Raw genomic sequence first — 17123 nt, forward strand, 5'->3', positions numbered from 1 at the left:
GGACACTTCAGCTTCTTCCATAATTTGGTTATTGTAAATAATGCTGCTGTAAACAGGAATGCATGTATCCCTTTGATTCACTGTATTTGTGTTCTTTGGCTACATGCCCAGTAGTGTGATTGCTAGATTGTAGGGTAGTTCCTTTTTTTTTTTTTTAAAGACTTTATTTATTGGACAGACAGAGATCACAAGTGGGCAGAGACAAGCAGAGAGAGAGAGAGAGAGGGAGAGAAGCAGGTTCCCTGCTGAGCAGAGAGCCCAATGCAGGGCTTGATCCCAGGACCCTGAGATCATGACCTGAGCCAAAGGCAGAGGCTTAACCCACTGAGCCACCCAGGCACCCTGGGTAGTTCTCTTTTTAACTTTGTGAGGAACCTCCATACTGTTTTCCATAGTGGCCATACCAGTTTGCATTCCCACCAGCAGCGCACTTTTTCTCCATATCCTCACCAGCACCTGTTGTTTCTTGTGGTGTTGATTTTGCGCATTCTGACAGGTGTGAGGTGATAGCTCCTTATAGTTTTAATTTGCATTTCCCTGATGGTAGTGATAATAACCTCTTTTCATGTGTCTGCTGGCCATCTATGTCTTCTTTGGAGAAATGTCTGTTTATGTCTTCTGCCCATTTTGTAATTGGATTGTTTGTTTTTTGGGTGTTGAGTTTATATAAGTTCTTTATCTATTCTGGATACTAACAGTTTATCGGATATGTCATTTGCAGATATCTTCTCCCAGTCTGTAGGCTGCCTTGTAGTATGGTTGATTGTTTCCTTTGCTGTGCAGAAGCTTTTTATCTTGAAGTCCCAATAGTTTGTTTTTGCTTTTGTTTCCCTTGCCTCAGGAGACATATGTGGGAAAATGTTCCTATGGCCAATGTCAGAAATTACTGCCTATGCTTTCTTCTAGGGTTTTTAATGGTTTCATGTCTCACGTTTAGGTCTTTAAGCTATTTTGAATTTATTTGGGTGTGTGGTCCAGTTTCATTCTTCTACATGTTGGTATCCATTTTCCCCAACACTGTTTGTTGAAGAGATTGTCATGTTCCCTTTGGATATTCTTTCCTGTTTTTTCAGAGATTAATTGACCATATAATTGTGGGTTTATTTGTGGGCTTTCCATTCTGTTCCATTGATCTATGTGTCTATTTTTGCTCCAATACTGTACTGGTTTTTTAAATTTTTTTAATTTAAATTAATTCATATATAATGTATTATTTGTCTCAGAGGTAGAGTTCAATGACTCATCAGTCTCCTATAACATCCAGTGCTCATTACATCATGTACCTTCCTCAGTTTCCATCACCCAGTTACACCATCCCTCTACCCTCCCCCAGCAACCCTCAGTTTGTTTCCTAAGGTTAAGAGTCTCCTATGGTTTTTCTCCCTCTCTAGTTTTGTCTTGTTTAATTTTTTTTTCCTTACTGTTTTGATCACTCCAGCTTTGTATTATAACTTGAAGTCCAGAATGGTGATGCCTCCAGCTTTGCTTTTCTTTTTCAAGATTGCTTTGGCTATTCAGGGTGTTTTGTGTTTCCATACTAATGTTAAGATTGTTTGTTCTAGTTCTGTGAAAAATCCCATTGGTATTTTGATGGAGATTGCATTGAATGTGTAGGTTGCTTTGGGTAGTAGATGGTTTTAAGGAATTCTTTATATATTCTGGCTACAAGTCAGATTATATGCATTCTGAATATCTTCTATGGCTTCAAGTCCGTGGCTTGCATTTTTACTCCCTTACTGGTGGCTTGTAGTATGTAGAAATCCTTAATTTTAATGAATTCCAATTTAATTTAATGAAAAAGACTTTTCCTGCCACCTCCATTTTATTTTTAAGCTACCATAGTGATAGACCTATTTTAAGTAGCCAGGAGTACCTTGTTGTTTTGTTTTAACAAGAGAGAGGATTCAGAATTTCTGAAAATCAAAAGTAGTTATCAGTAAAGGTGGCTGTTTTTTTTATTGTTTTTTGCCTCTTTTAAAAAAATGATGTAGGGACGGCTGGGCGACTCAGTCAGTTAAGCATCTGATTTTGGCTTGAGTCATGATCTCAGGGTCCTGGGATCAAGCTCTGTGTTGATCAAGCTCTGTTCAGCAGAGAATCTGCTTGTCCCTCTCCCTCTGCCCCTTCTCACACTCATGCTCCATCTTTCAAATAAATAAATAACATATTTTTTAAATGATGTAAAAAGATGGTCAACATACTGGGAATATATTCTTATAGCCTCTATGAAAAACAAGTCTTTAATTTCTTTATTATGTAAAAAGCCCCAAAAATAAAAACCACATATAAATATCTTGAGAGAAAAACAAATTAAAAAGATTAACATGGGGTGCCTGGGTGGCTCACTGGGGTAAAGCCTCTACCTTCGGCTCGGGTCCTGGAATGGAGCCCCACATTGGGCTCTCTGCTCAGCGGGAAACCTGCCTTCCTCCTCTCTCTCTCTCTCTCTCTGCCTGCCTCTCTGCCTACTTGTGATCTCTGAATGTCAAATAAATAAATAAAATCTTTAAAAAAGAAAAAAAAAGATTAACACATGATTTATAATAAAGTAATAACAGAATGTTATCAAAATGGAAGTAAAATAAACATTAGATTAGGATCGGGAAGACATGTTAAGCTTAACATATTAACATGACTGTGATAGAGATAGTGTGCTGTATATCTCTATTAAATAAATTTTTTTGTTTGCATTTGGTTGATACACAGAGTTAAGTTTTGGGTATACAACATAGTGTTTCAGCACATCACTCTTGTAGTGTACTATGCTCACCAAAAGTGTAGCTAGAACACTATAATAGTGTCACTGGCTATATTCCCTATATGCTGTGCCTTTTATTCCCAGGGTGTATGCCTGTTACTTAAATGCTTATTGGTATTATTATACAGTTTTGGAAAAATACTCAAAAATTATGTTTTAAAAAATGGATTTTCTTGGTAGCTCTGCACTAATTTTATTAATAGTTCCTGGATCTCCTTTTTCACCTCAGAAATATTTGTCACCTCTAAAAATGTGAGCAAAATAACATGTTCAGTATATAATAGAGAGCCAGATGTATTGAGTTAACATATTTTAGGGGCACCTGGGTGGCTCAGTCAGTTAAGTGTCACTCATGATTTTGGTTCAGGTCATGATCTCATGGGTCAGCTCACGTGGTGATCTCATGGATTGTGGGATCAAGCCCTGCCTGAGGCTCCGTGCTCGTTGGAGAGTCTGCTTGAGATTCTCTCCCTATAACCCCTCCCTCCATTCGCACGCATGATCTCTCGCTCTCTCAAATAAATATTTTTTTAAAAGTTGTCATATGTTAGCACCCCTAAACCAAATTAAAATGATGCACATTAATGAAAAATTTGGACATCATGTTACAGTACAATTCTAGTATGCCTGGGTGTTCAACTTGCCCAAATAGCTGACCCTTTGGGGGCTTGTTTTGTGTTTGTAGAGTACAGGCTGGTGAGATACTTCCACCTGACCAACTGTGCAGGTGTGTTCAGACTGTCTGCAGACTCATATGCCACAGCAAAAACGCACAAGATGACTGTTAAACCTTTTCTTAAAAAAGAATTTTCTAACAATGTCATAGCTCTGTAGATTGACCAAGAAATGTCCTTTCTTTTCTCATAGGAGAGATTATTTCATTCAATGTGTTCTATGAATTTTTTACCATTTGCACTTCAATAATAACAGAAGACAAAGAAGGTAAATGTGTGCTGAGGGAGGGTGGGCAGTGCAAATACAAAGTAGAAGAAAAATCTAAATAAATAGAACTAGAACTTGTAATATGCAGGCTTACTCTTCAGATTCTCTGTATGTAGCATCTAGTTTGAAGATTTCAGCAAATTTTTAAAAGAAGACTACCGTAATGGCTACTAAAGTTTAATTCAGGGATGCAGAACACTTGGAAGAAGTGTTTCAGGACTGTAAACGTTCTTCTCCTTTCTGCTAGTCTGCCTTATACTGTTCATGATTTAGTATAAGTATTCATAGGGGTAAGCGATTATCTTTATATGGATAAGATAGCCTTTCGTTAAAGCCCAGGACAAATCTTGTCCCATTATCTCCCAGCCAAGGGACCCTGTGTAGACCAGCTTCACTTCCCCATTTTTTTTTTCTGGTAGTTCCCCAGAATGCAGGCACAGGATGATGTATCCTGATTTACTGTTAATTTTTACCTCTCCTCTCAGGAGAAAGTCTGCCTGGTACCTCCCCTTTGAAGTGTTGAGCTGTAGGTAACAATTGCTGAAGGGAAGTGTGTTGGCAAGTCACATTAGGTGACTTAGGTACCTGTCAGTGGACCAAAGAAGGAGCACTGATTCTTTTCCCTTACTATAATTTTACCTGGAACCCTGTGTTCTCAGATAATTAGGAGGGGATCTGGCCATTGTGACAGGCACAACAGTTTGATCTTATTAAGGCTATGATATTAGGATGTTGCTTAATTCTTACTGTTGAACAGTTGTAAATATCAGTAAACCAGAATTAAGTGTCCAGCTTTGAGTTAGAATCTGTTATACTATCATATGCATCCATTATGCTTCATGTCTCTCCTTACTTCATATTAGGTCATCTACTACATGGACGAAACATGGACTTTGGAGTGTTTCTTGGGTAAGTAAAGAACATGGTGAGTGTCAGTCCTTAGGAAGAGTATGTTGTGTTACATTGATGAAAAGTAAATCATACATCATGCCCCAAATATGACCAGAAGTGAAGATACTGGATCCCTAGTTTTGAGACAAAGTTGGGGACACTCTTTGGGAGCCCGTAATGGAGTTAAACCTAGTAAACAGAAATCTGGAGCATGACTAAAGGCCCCAGCTGCATGTTGGGTTTACTGCTTAGAAGGGAAGAACAGCATTCTTTTTTACATCTTCTTAACATTCCTGGAAAAATACAACAGTGCTTTATAATTAGAGACATACATTTGAATATGGGGTTTGCTCTTTAGTAGGCTGTGTTGTTTTGAGTTATTTAGCTTCTCTGAGCCTCTAGTTTTATCACATGGAAAATGGAGGGTAAAACCACTCACATTGCAAAGTTCTTGTGAGGCTTGGTCATTAATGGATTAGGGAGATAAAGCACCTGATATAATGCCTGGCCGTGATCATTATATATTCATTATTATCTATTATCATCGTTTTTTGAAAAAGATTTTTATTTATTTATTTGACAGACAGAGATCACAAGTAGGCAGAGGCAGGCAGAGAGAAAGGGAAGCAGGCTCCCCCCTGAGCAGAGAGCCCGACTCGGGGCTCGTTCCCAGGACCCTGGGATCATGACCTGAGCCAAAGGCAGAGGTTTTAACCCACTGAGCCACCCAGGTACCCTATCATCATTGTTTTTAAATGTCACTGTAATTTGTCTTTTGTAGGTGGAATATAAACAATAATACCTGGGTCGTAACTGAGCAACTCAAACCTTTGACAGTGAACTTGGACTTCCAAAGAAACAATAAAACTGTCTTCAAGGCTTCAAGCTTTGCTGGCTATGTGGGCATGTTAACAGGATTCAAACCAGTAAGGAGTCTACTCTTACATAATTTTACAGGTAGCTCTGTGTCCTGCTTTTACTGCCTGTGAAGGGTGGGGTCTAAGGACCTAAAAAGAATATGAAGCCTCAGTCCATCTCTTTGTACTTTTGTCACCATCACAGGTGTGAGCTCACGTGGTAGAGAAGAGTAGAGAGGGAACACAGGTTTGTTTCTGAACCTTTTCTGAGGAAAAAGCATGTGGCTGGTTGTGGAGGGCTGGGAATGTAATATAAATCTGGCATCTGGCCTTTAATCTGCTACTCAGACAAGTTAGGCATTTATTCTCTACAGTTCGTTTTCCTTCTCAGACAAGTGTGGCCAGTAATATTCTACCTGCTCATTTCACACACTACACATGAAGATGCTTTGAACTTTTAAAAGCTGTTAATAGAATGTGATAGTATAGTTTTGACTCAGCTTTAAATCCCCACCTTCACTCCCCACCCCCTGCATTCCGGGATTTGGCATACCAGCATAAAGACGAGGGGGCCTTAAAACAGGATGGTTGAAGTCTTTGACCTCATTGCTTTGTCTTGTTTTCAGGGACTACTTAGTCTTACATTAAATGAACGTTTCAGTATAAATGGCGGTTATATGGGTGAGTAGAGTTTTTAAATGGGAATTGTATAGATGTTTTAAGAGGAAGGCCAGACTGTATCTTCTGGTTCATAGTCTAACCTGATTGCAGGCCTGTGACACTGTGTGTGTTTGATTTCTTCCAGGTGTCATAGAATGGATTTTGGGAAAGAAAGATGCTATGTGGATAGGGTTTATCACTAGATCAGTTCTGGAAAACAGCACAAGGTAATCTGTTTGATTGCTTTATTCATTTTATTTTATTTATTTTTTAAAGATTTTATTTATTTGACAGAGATTACAACTAGGCAGAGAAGCAGACAGAGAGGGAGAAGCAGGCTCCCCACTGAGCAGAGAGCCCGACGTGGGGCTTGATCCCAGGACCCCAAGATCATGGCCTGAGCTGAAGGCAGAGGCTTAACCCACTGAGCCACCCAGGCACCCCTGCTTTATTCATTTTAAAATTTTATTTTTTGTTGGAGATAAAAGTGACATTAAATATTATCTTGGTTTCGGGTATACAACAAAATGTTTTGGGATTTGTATATATTGTGAAATTATCACCACAGTAAGTCTAGCTAACATCCATCACCACATACAGTTACAGAAACTGTTTACTTTGTGTTGAGAACTTTTAAGATTTACTCTCTTAGGAACGGTCAAATATACAGTATAGTATTGTTAACTATTGTTACCTTGCTGTACATTTTATCTCCAGGAATTACTTATTTTAGAACTGGAAGTTTGATCCCCTTCACCCATTTCTCCCACCCCCTATTCCCCACCTCTAGCAACCACCACTCTGTTCTCTGTATTTGTAAGTTTAATTTTGTTAGATTCTGCATGTAAGTGATATAATAAGGTATCTGTCTTTCTCTGTCTGACTTATCTCACTGAACATAATTCCCTTATGGTCCATCCATGTTGTCATAAATGGCAAGATTTCCTTCCTTTTTTTACACCTGAGTAGTATTCCACTGTGTGCGTGTGCGTGTGCGTACATGTACACACACATATACCATATCTTCTTTATCCATTCATCAATCAGTGGTCACTTGGGTTGTTTCCGTGTCTTGGCTGTTGTTACTCAGGCTGCAGTCAACACGGTGCTGCAGGTATCTTTTAAAGTTAGTGTTTTTGTTTTCTTTGGATATATTTCCAGTAGAATTGCTGGATCATATGGTACTTTTTTTATTTTTTGAGGAACCTCCGTACTGTTTTCTGTAAACGCTGCACCAATTTACATTCCCACCAACAGTGTACAAGTGTTCCCGTTCTCTAGTTCCTCACCAACTCTTATCTTTTTTTTTTTTTAATATTTTATTTATTTGACACACAGATCACAAATAGGCAGAGAGGCAGGCAGAGAGAGAGGGTGGGGGAAGCAGGCTCCCTGCTGAGCTGAGAACCCAACGTGGGGCTCGATTCCAGGACCCTGGGATCATGACCTGAGCCGAAGGCAGAGGCTTTAACCCACTGAGCCACCCAGGCGCCCCAACTCTTATCTTTTTTGATAATAGCTATTCCAGCAGATAAGAGGTGATAATTCATTGTGGTTTTGACTTGCATTCCCCTGGTGATTAGTGATGCTGAGCACATTTTCATGTACTTGTTGGCTACCTGAATATCATCTTAGGAAAAATGCCTAGTCAGATCCTCTACCCATTTTTTATAATAGATTTTTTGTGTGTGTGTGCTACTGAGTTGTCTGAGTGTGATATATATATATTTTTTACAATATGTATTTGGTTTTTGTTTCCATTAACTCCCAAAAGCCTTATAATTTCCTAAGTGCTGAGAATGATAAACGTGTCTTTTGTTATGGTAATGAGACCAGTTATTTAATCAGTCATGCTGATGTAATGAAGCTTCCATAAAAGCCAAAAAGGAGAGGGTTTGAAGAGCTGGGTAGGTTAACACACCATCTGAGGAGAGAGGCATGCTTTGAATGCATGGAAACTCTATGTCCTCACATACCTTGCCCTATGCAGTCTTTATATGGCTGTTGCTTCATATCATTTATCATATCCTTTAATAAACTGGTAAACATGTTTCCTTGAGTACTATGAGCCCTTCAGGAAATTCACTGAAACTCAAGAGGAGCTTGTTGCAGCCTCCAGTCTCAACCAGTCAGCTAGAAGCTCGGGTAATTAGAACTGGCACAATCGGGCTTAGAACTGGCCTCCCAGGTGGGGGATGGGATGTAATCTTGTTTGTAAGTCTGAATCCTTAACCCGTGGAATACAGTGCTGTCTCAAGGTAGATAGCGTCAGAATTGAGTTTTCTTGGATTCCTGCAGGGTTGGATGTGGCAAGCCCCCTAGCACCCTCCAATGTTAAAGTTGGGTCCAGGAATCATAGAAGAACTAGTTCTTTATATATTTGGTATATTAACTCGATCAGATATATGATTTGCATGTACTTTCTTCCTTTCACTGGACTGTGTTTTCATTTTGTTGATGGTTTTCTTGCTATGCAGCTTTTTAGTTTGATATACTTCCACTTGTTTTTGTTGCCCTTTTGCTTTTGGTGTCAAATTCAAAAACTCCTCACCAAGACTAATGTTAAGGACTTTATACCCTATATTTGCTTCTAGGAATTTTATGGCTTTAGGTCTTATGTCCATATCTTTAATTCATTTTGAGTTGAGTTTGTGTTGAGTCTTTCACCTTCTTGGTTAAATTTATTCCAAGGTACTTTATTCTTTCTAATGCAGTTGTAAATTTCTCTTTCTGGTAGTTCATTATTAGTGTGTAGAAAAGCAGCTGAATTTTGTATATAGATTTGTGCTTCTGAAACTTTACTGCATTTGTTTATCCTCACAGTTTTTCAGTAGAATCTTTAGGGTTTTCTATATAGAGTATCATGTCATCTGCTATTAGTGACAATTTTACCTCTTCCTTTCTGATTTTGATGCTACGTCTTTTTCTTGCCTAATTGCTCTGGCTTATACTGAATAAAAATGGTGAGAGTAGACATCTTCGTCTTGTTCCTAATACTAGAGGAAAGCTTTCAGCTTTTCACCATTCCTTGACTACAATGTTAGTTAGGGCTTGTCATATGTGGCCTTTATTATGTTAAGATATGTTCCCTCCTCTATACCCACTTTGTTGACAGTTTTTATCATGAAAGGATGTTGAATTCTGTCAAATGCTTTTTCTGAATCTATTGAGATGATCATATGCTTTTTATTCCTCATTTTGTTAATGTGGTGTATTACATTGACTTGTGGATGTTGATCCATTCTTGCACCCCTGGAATAAATACCACTTGATTATGGTGTATGATCCTTTTAGTGTATTATAGTCTATTTTAAATTACTCATATTAAAATAAAAAAATATTTTCTCGTTAATCTCCCATTGAAGAATTCTTTCAGAGTTTCTAGGTTAACCTTTGACATACATATGGAATTCATGCTTTGTGTATTTAAATCAAAAAATAAACTGATTTATTTAAAAAGTGCTAGGGATAGTGCCAGTATAAAGGGTACCTGTTAGTTTTTCTTGATTTACAAAAAAACCATCCATACACAGAAGAAAATTTGTACAATAAAATCTTCATTTAAACTGTTAATAACTGTTAAAATAGAAGTTATATTCTGTGCTGGTACAGAAATTTTGTAATAGCACTACATCCAAGTGACCTAGAATAAATGGGTATCATTCCTATTTTTAATGAGTTCAAGGGAGTAAGATTTAGTGACCTTTCTGAAAATTCAGTTTCTAATAGCCCAGTTTTCCAAGGTTACTTTCTATTCCCTAAGTCCTAGAAATAGTAATTAGTACTATTTCTTCTTGATCTGTTGTTGAGTAAAAGGCTTAGACAATGAGGGTGGAAGATAATCTCTCGAGGCCATTTGGTTTGTCCTTCAGATTAGAGGGAATATTTCAGATCTCAGTGTTTCGCCACATGGTGTTGGGGATTGTTCCTCCATGAGCCATTGCTCACCATCCCTTTCTAAAAGATACTTGTTCCTCAGATACTTGTGTTCCCTTAGTTTCCACGACGAAAAATTTTTCATTCCAAGTTACTTAAAAACTTTTTTTTTTAATGTTTCTATGTAGTTATGAGGAAGCCAAGAATATATTGACCAAAACCAAGATATTGGCCCCAGCATACTTTATCCTGGGAGGCAACAAGACTGGGGAGGGTTGTGTGATCACACGAGACAGAAAACAATCTTTGGATGTATATGAGTAAGTACACTTGTTCACACAAAATAAATAGGAACTAAAGCCTAGACTGACATATTTACAGGTTTAAGGCAAGAAGCCTAAGCAGAATTTCTCCTTTTGTATCTAGACTTAACACCAAGCAGGACAGATGGTATGTAGTACAAACAAATTATGACCGTTGGAAAAGCCCTTTCTTTCTTGACGATCGCAGAACACCTGCAAAGATGTGTCTAAACCAGACAACCCAAGAGGTACGTTCATAATGTCATTATGTGGAAAGAAATGGTGACCTTTAAAGAGTATCTAAGTTGTGGCATTTTTCTTTGGCCTTCGACGAATTTATAAAATTTGTGATGAGTATCTCTGGACAATTTGTACTGAGTTTTTGTTTTGAAAGATCAAAATTGTACTGTATTTGCCTTTTTGACTCTAATACTGGACACCCCTCTTTAAAGCTGAATGACTAACAGGCAAGAATTAAAAGGGCAGAAGACAGAGAAAGTGGTATATTAATATCATTAACTCTCATTCTAAGAGTGACTCCAAGAGAAATTATTTTAGGGGATTGTGGGGAGATTGACTGAAGAATGTCTTTGTTTCTAATGACCCATTTGTATGGATAAGGCTGCTGATATCTGCATTAACTTAACTTATTTTTGTGTTTTAGAATATCTCATTTGCAACCATATATGATGTCCTATCAACAAAACCTGTCCTCAACAAGGTATTTAAAATATGTGTGTGTGTGTGTGTGTGTGTGTGTATGTGTGTGTGTGTATACTTTTAGGGAAGTAATTTGGTCCTGTTTTTATCTTTCCCTGTTATCTTGGATCAGTCAGAGCTAGGCCCCCAAGTCATGTTCTGCTTAAGGTTGATTTTTAAAAATGTTTTTATGTGACAAAACAGTAACTCTTGGGATATGACAAACCAATTAGTGTGGTTCTTTGTCCAAAACTGGTAAAAATACTCTTTCCAGTTTGACTTCCATGACATTTGAATCAAATGTAGCCTTTTACTTTTTTGACTTCCCCTGTCAGAAATTTTATGCTGTACACTAATAACTGACACCTAAAACTCAACAGAGTCTGAAGTGTGTTTATAGATGGAGCTTTGTGCCTGCATAGTTTCCCCCACTGTGTCAGGAACACGGTAAGGATAAGGACAGTCACAGCTAAGCTGGTTATAGTCCATGGTCTACATAGGCTTTGCAGGACTACTGTTTATACTGTTGAGGAGGGCTGAGTATTAAAGTTTTGTGGTGAAGCAGTGTAGTACTCAGGAGTAAGATCTCATAAGGAGCTGAGGGGATTTTCACCTAGGCCTGTTTATATTCATGACCTGGAATAATGGCACTATTGAAGTTAGTTGTCTTATTTATTTTCTACTTATATTCCTAAATGGTGAACTAGAACTATTGTTATTAACTTAGTAACTATTTACATCTATATATATTTAATGTCTTTATTTATATACAATTTATATATTATATTAAGTAACTTCATAAAGCAGTTTGACATGTACCAAAATTAACATAAGTCAGGACATCTTAGAATTGGAAACATCCTTAAAATAAAAGTAACTTTTCTTTCAGCTGACTGTATTCACAACCCTGATGGATGTTACCAAAGGTCAATATGAAACTTACCTGCGGGATTGCCCAGACCCTTGCATAGGTTGGTGAGCATACACCTGGCCCCTAGAATGCTCTCTGTGTGGCATGAAGATGGAAACTCACATGCATCAAACTAGTGCAGCCGTCTGATCTCCTTCCAAAGACCAAGACTCAGGGCAGTTTCTCGTTGAGGCATGAACTTGTCTTTCTTGTGTTTACAGTTCACAGACGATTTTTGCCGTAACAGTTGATTGTTCTGTTTGCAGGTAACTTCTTTATATACAAAAATCAATCATCTAGAATTTGCAGTTTCACTTCACTTTGACTTTTAGGGATAGGGATGGGCAATGAATCTATTAGGGGACCCACCTCCATAGAATAAAAGCAAGATTCTTGGTGGGTGTTGAATCCAGCACATCTGTACATAGTTCAGTTTCTCAATTCAATCCATAAGTTTTTTAATTTTTTTTTCCTCTGGTTCAAATTACTATTAAAATTAGCACACCATGGTCTTTGCTGTCTATGACAGCAACGTAATTTCACTGATTTTGATTGGAGGGGGATGAGACAGACCTTCAGCTGTGTATTTCTCTTAAGGGGCAGTAATACTCAAGGCTTTGACCCTCAATAGAAGTACTTATTTTGGGTTCATGAAGCAATCCATCTGCAAGACAGCCTTTCATACACAGAACTGACACATTCCCTTTTTCATAATTACTCTACCTCCCAGTAAGTCCAGGCAGTTGTTAACTTCAAACACGGAGTCTCACGTTCTGTGAATTAATAGCCTTATGGAATTGAGAGGTGAACCCGTAAAGTTACATTAGTATCATTCACTTAATAAATGTTTAGTTTGTCTTTCTGATCACTATGTATTTTTAAAAAAACTTAGTTACTAAAAATGTTTTTCAGAAATCAGTCCTATTTATGGAAAGTGCTAATAATAGAACTTGTTAACCTTTCAGACTTTAACAGTTAACTGTGAAATGCATGCCATTTGGGTGAGACTGTGTCCACTTTATTTTGTATGTTGTGTTCATGATGCTCAATAAACAGTCATTGGAAGTAGTGTCAGTGGTCATATATGCTGATTCAGTGTACACCCACATGCCAGTTTGGGGGCGGGGCTTATTAGGGAGAAAGTGAAGCTGAACACAGCATCTGAATTAAATTACAGGGGTTACGTAGGCGGGTTCTTCAGTTTATGACTACCTGCTCACCATCTTACATGACTAATCCTTCCACCTCTAAACCCAGTGGTGTCAGCAGTATGCAGGTGTCCAAAGGCTATTTTTCTCCTGGGAGGAGGTGTTTCCACAAAACTATAATGATACTATCTTAGTGAAGCCAGAGGAATTATAAGAGGATTTGTGTTAAAATAGGATTTGAATTAAAAAAAAAAAACCTCAGGGGTGCAGCAGCTGGCTCAGTCAGAGGAGCATGCAACTCTGGATCTTGGAGTCATGAGTTGGAGCCCAGTTTTGGGTGTGATTACTTAAAAATATAAATAGAATCTTAAAAAGCCCACAACTTCAGATTTTGTTCCTCTTATAAAAATGAAGTGAGGTAAACTTTTATTTTTTCTAAAGTTGTAACCTTTGATATTCATAAATAGGTGAGATGCTAATTGTTTTAGACCAGTTCCTCAGGACTACCTCAGCGGATAGGGAGGAACTAACACGCATTAAGATTTTAGGTAGCATTATAAAAAATTATATAAAAAAAAAAAAAAAAAGATTTTAGGTAGCATTGCTTAGTGGTAAAGAAGCAGTTACAAAATAGGATGTGGAATGTAAGTCTATTTATAGAAGTACTTGTGCAAAATTAGATAAAAATCTAGAATATAGAAAGATGACGGACAGGATATTTACTAAAATGCTGACAGTAGTTCCCACTGAATAGCTGTATTAATTCCTGTATTAATTTGGTTTTTAATTTGGAGAGGACATGAATGAGATTGTAGGTGTACATAGTTTTACAACACTTTGCTTTATTGTGCTTCACAGGTAGTGTTTTTTACAAATAGGTTTGTAGCAACCTTGCGTCAAGCACCGTTTTTCCAGTAGCATTTGCTCACTTTGTGCCTGTGTCACATTTTAGTAATTCCCACAAAACTGAAGACTTTTTCATTGTTACTGTATTAGATACAGTGATCTACCCACCACCCATTTCCCCGTCTCTTTCCCTCTCCTTGCACCTCCCTATTCCTGGAGACACAATGGTATTGAAATCAGGCCAATTAATAACCATACAGTGGCTTCTAAGTGTTTAAATGTCCATTTATCTATTGATGAACACTGTTGTTTCCATGTGTTGGCTATTGTTAATAATGCTGATATAAACACAGGGGTACATGTATCTTTCTAAATTCATGCTTTCATTTTCTTTGGGTTAACAGCAAGTAGTGGCATTACTGGATTGTGTATTTGTTTTTAATATTTAAAGGAACCTCCACACTGTTGTCCACAGTGGCTGTACCAGTTTGCATTCCCAGCAGTGCATGAGGGTTCCCTTTTTTCCATGTCCTCACCTACGCATATGTGTTATCTCTTTGATACTAGCCCTTCTGACAGGTGTGAGGTGGTAGCTCATTGTGGTTTTGATTTGCATTTCCCTGATGAGGGATGCTGAGCATCTTTTAATGTGTATGTTGGCCACCTGGATGTCTTTGTTGGAAAATGTCTATTTGGATCTTCTGCCCATTTTTTTTTTAAAGATTTTATTTATTTGAGAGAGAGAGAGCGTGAGCATGAAAGGGGCAAGGGGCAGAGGGAGAAGCCGGCTCCCTGATGAGCAGAGGGTCTGATGTGGGACTTGATCCTGGGACTACCAGGATCATGACCTGAGCCGAAGGCAGTTGCTTAACCAACTGAGCCACCCAGGTGCCCCTTCTGCCCATTTTTAATGGGATTTTTTGTTTGTTTGTTTTTGTTGCTATTGTGTTTTAGGAGTTCTGTATATAGTTTGGATATTAACTCTATTGGCTGTGTCACTTGCAAATACCTTCTCCCATTCAGTAGGTTGCCATGTCTCATTTTAAATCAAAAGCTAAAAATGACTAAGCTCAGTGAGGAAAGCGGAGAGAAAGCCAAGAAAGGCTGACAACTAGGACTCTTGTGCCAAACAGGCCAAGTTGTGAATGCAAAGAAAAGTTCTTGAAGGACACTGAAAGTGCTATTCTAGTGAACATATGAATAGTAAGAAAGTACAACAGCCTTATTGCTGATATGGAGAGAATTTTAGTGGTCTGGATAGAAGATCAAGCAAGCCACATTTCCTTAAAGCCTAATCTAGAGCTTTCATCTTGTGAAGGCTAAGAGAGGTGGGAAAGCTGCAGAAGAAAAAGGTGCAAGTTAGCAGAGGTGGGGTCATGAGGTTTGAGGAGAGAAGCCATCTCTGTTAACATTAAAGTGCAGGGTGAAGCCGCGAGTGGGGATGGAAAAGCTGCAGCAGGTTACCCAGATCTAGCTCAGGGCATCAACGCAGGCAGCAACACTAAACAGATTTTCAGTGCAGATGAAGCAGCTTTCTTTTGGAAGATGCCATTTAGGAATTTCATAGCTAGAGAGAAATCAATGCCTGGCTTCATAGCTTCAAAGGGCAGGCTGTCTCTATGTTAGGAGCTATTGCAGCTGGTCACCTTACGTTGAAGCCAGTGCTCAATGACCATTCTGTACACAAAGCACATTGGTTTACAACCTGATTTACTGAATATTTTAAGCCCGTGACTGAGACCTTCAGCTCAGAAAATTGACTTCTTTCACAAGACGACTGCTCATTAACAACGTGCCTGGTTACTGAAGAGCTCTGATGTTCATGGACAACGCAACATGACTCCTGCTGTTTTCATGCCTGCGAACACAATATCCACACTGCAGCACCACATGAATCAAGGATTTTTTACTTACTCTATATGAAATATATTGTCTTACTCTATATGAAATATATTTGTAAGGCTATAGCTGTCCTAGACAGTGATTTCTGAGATGATCTGTGCAATGTAAATTAAACCTTCTGGAAAAGATTCACCATTCTAGATGCCATGAACAACATTTGTGATTCATGGGAAAAGGTCAAAATATCAGTGTTGACATGAGTTTGAAAGTTGGTGATTGCAACCTTCAAGGATGCCTTTAAGGGGTTCAAGACTTCAGTGGAGGAATTAACTACAGATGTGGTGGAAATAATTAGAGAACTAGAAGGGAAGCCTAAAGGGGTGCCTGAAGCTCAGAGCATGCAATTCTGGATCTTGGGGTTTTAAGTTCAAGCCTCATGTTGGGTGTAGAGATTGCTTAAAAATAAAATCTTTAGGAAAAAAAGAAGAGGAGCCTAAAAATGTGACAGAACTGCTGGCATCTCATCAAACTTGAATGGATGAGGAGTTGCTTCTTATGGATGAGCAGAGAAAGTGGTTTCTTTAGATGGAGTCTACTACTGGGGAAGATGCTCTGAAGACTGTTGAAATGACAAGAAAAGACTAAGAAAATTACATCAACTTAATTGATAAAGAGGCATCAGGGTATGAGAGGACTGACTCCTATTTTGGAATAAGTTCTGTGGGTAAAATGCTATCAAACAACACAGTATACAGGAGAGAAAGTCCACTGATACGGGCAAACTTCATTGTTGTTTTAAGAAACTGCCATGGCCAAACCATCCTTCAACAGCCACCACCCTTGATCAGTCGGCAGCCATCAGCATCCAGGCAAGACCCTCTACCAGCAAAATGATTATAACTTGCTGAAAGCTCAGATGATGGTTGGCATTTTTTTTGTTGTTTTTTGAAGATGTTATTTATTTGACAGAGAGTAGAGCAGGGGGACTGGGAGAGGGAGAAGCAGGTTCCCTGCTGAACAGGGAGCCTGATGGCAGGGCTCAATCCCAGGGCCCTGTAGTCAACAGACTACAGGGTAAACATACTATGAACTATATACTATAAACTGTAAACTATAGGGTAAACATAAACTTTTATATGCCCTGGGAAACAAAAAAAATTTACTTGACTCACTTTATTTCAGTGGTCTGGAACTGAACTTATAATATCTCCAGTGTATGCCTATACTACTTTCACACCATCATCAGATGGAAAATCATAATTCCAACCTGTCAGTACATTAATTAGGTATGTAGGAGAGAACTCAAACTCAAGCTTTATAATGCGATTTGTTTTCAAAATATCCAAATCAATAACTTTCTGTAAATTGCTGGCCCAGGGTTATTCTAAGTCT

General features: G+C 38.3%; 1 protein-coding gene across 1 annotated transcript in view; it reads left to right on the forward strand.

Moving 5' to 3' along the window:
• The window catches only part of ASAH1 (N-acylsphingosine amidohydrolase 1), a 45473-nt gene extending 32509 nt beyond the window's left edge, over positions 1 to 12964 (forward strand). Inside the window, exons 6-14 of the mRNA XM_082715607.1 lie at positions 3626 to 3700; positions 4564 to 4609; positions 5373 to 5517; positions 6075 to 6129; positions 6254 to 6335; positions 10173 to 10304; positions 10411 to 10534; positions 10951 to 11007; positions 11875 to 12964. Coding sequence (XP_082571733.1) covers positions 3626 to 3700; positions 4564 to 4609; positions 5373 to 5517; positions 6075 to 6129; positions 6254 to 6335; positions 10173 to 10304; positions 10411 to 10534; positions 10951 to 11007; positions 11875 to 11964 — 806 coding nt within the window. The 3' untranslated portion in view covers positions 11965 to 12964. The remainder of the gene's footprint in view (positions 1 to 3625; positions 3701 to 4563; positions 4610 to 5372; positions 5518 to 6074; positions 6130 to 6253; positions 6336 to 10172; positions 10305 to 10410; positions 10535 to 10950; positions 11008 to 11874) is intronic.
• Positions 12965 to 17123: the final 4159 nt, after the last annotated feature.

Source organism: Mustela nivalis (genome assembly GCF_964662115.1).
Source record: "Mustela nivalis genome assembly, chromosome: 20".
Taxonomy (NCBI): domain Eukaryota; kingdom Metazoa; phylum Chordata; class Mammalia; order Carnivora; family Mustelidae; genus Mustela; species Mustela nivalis.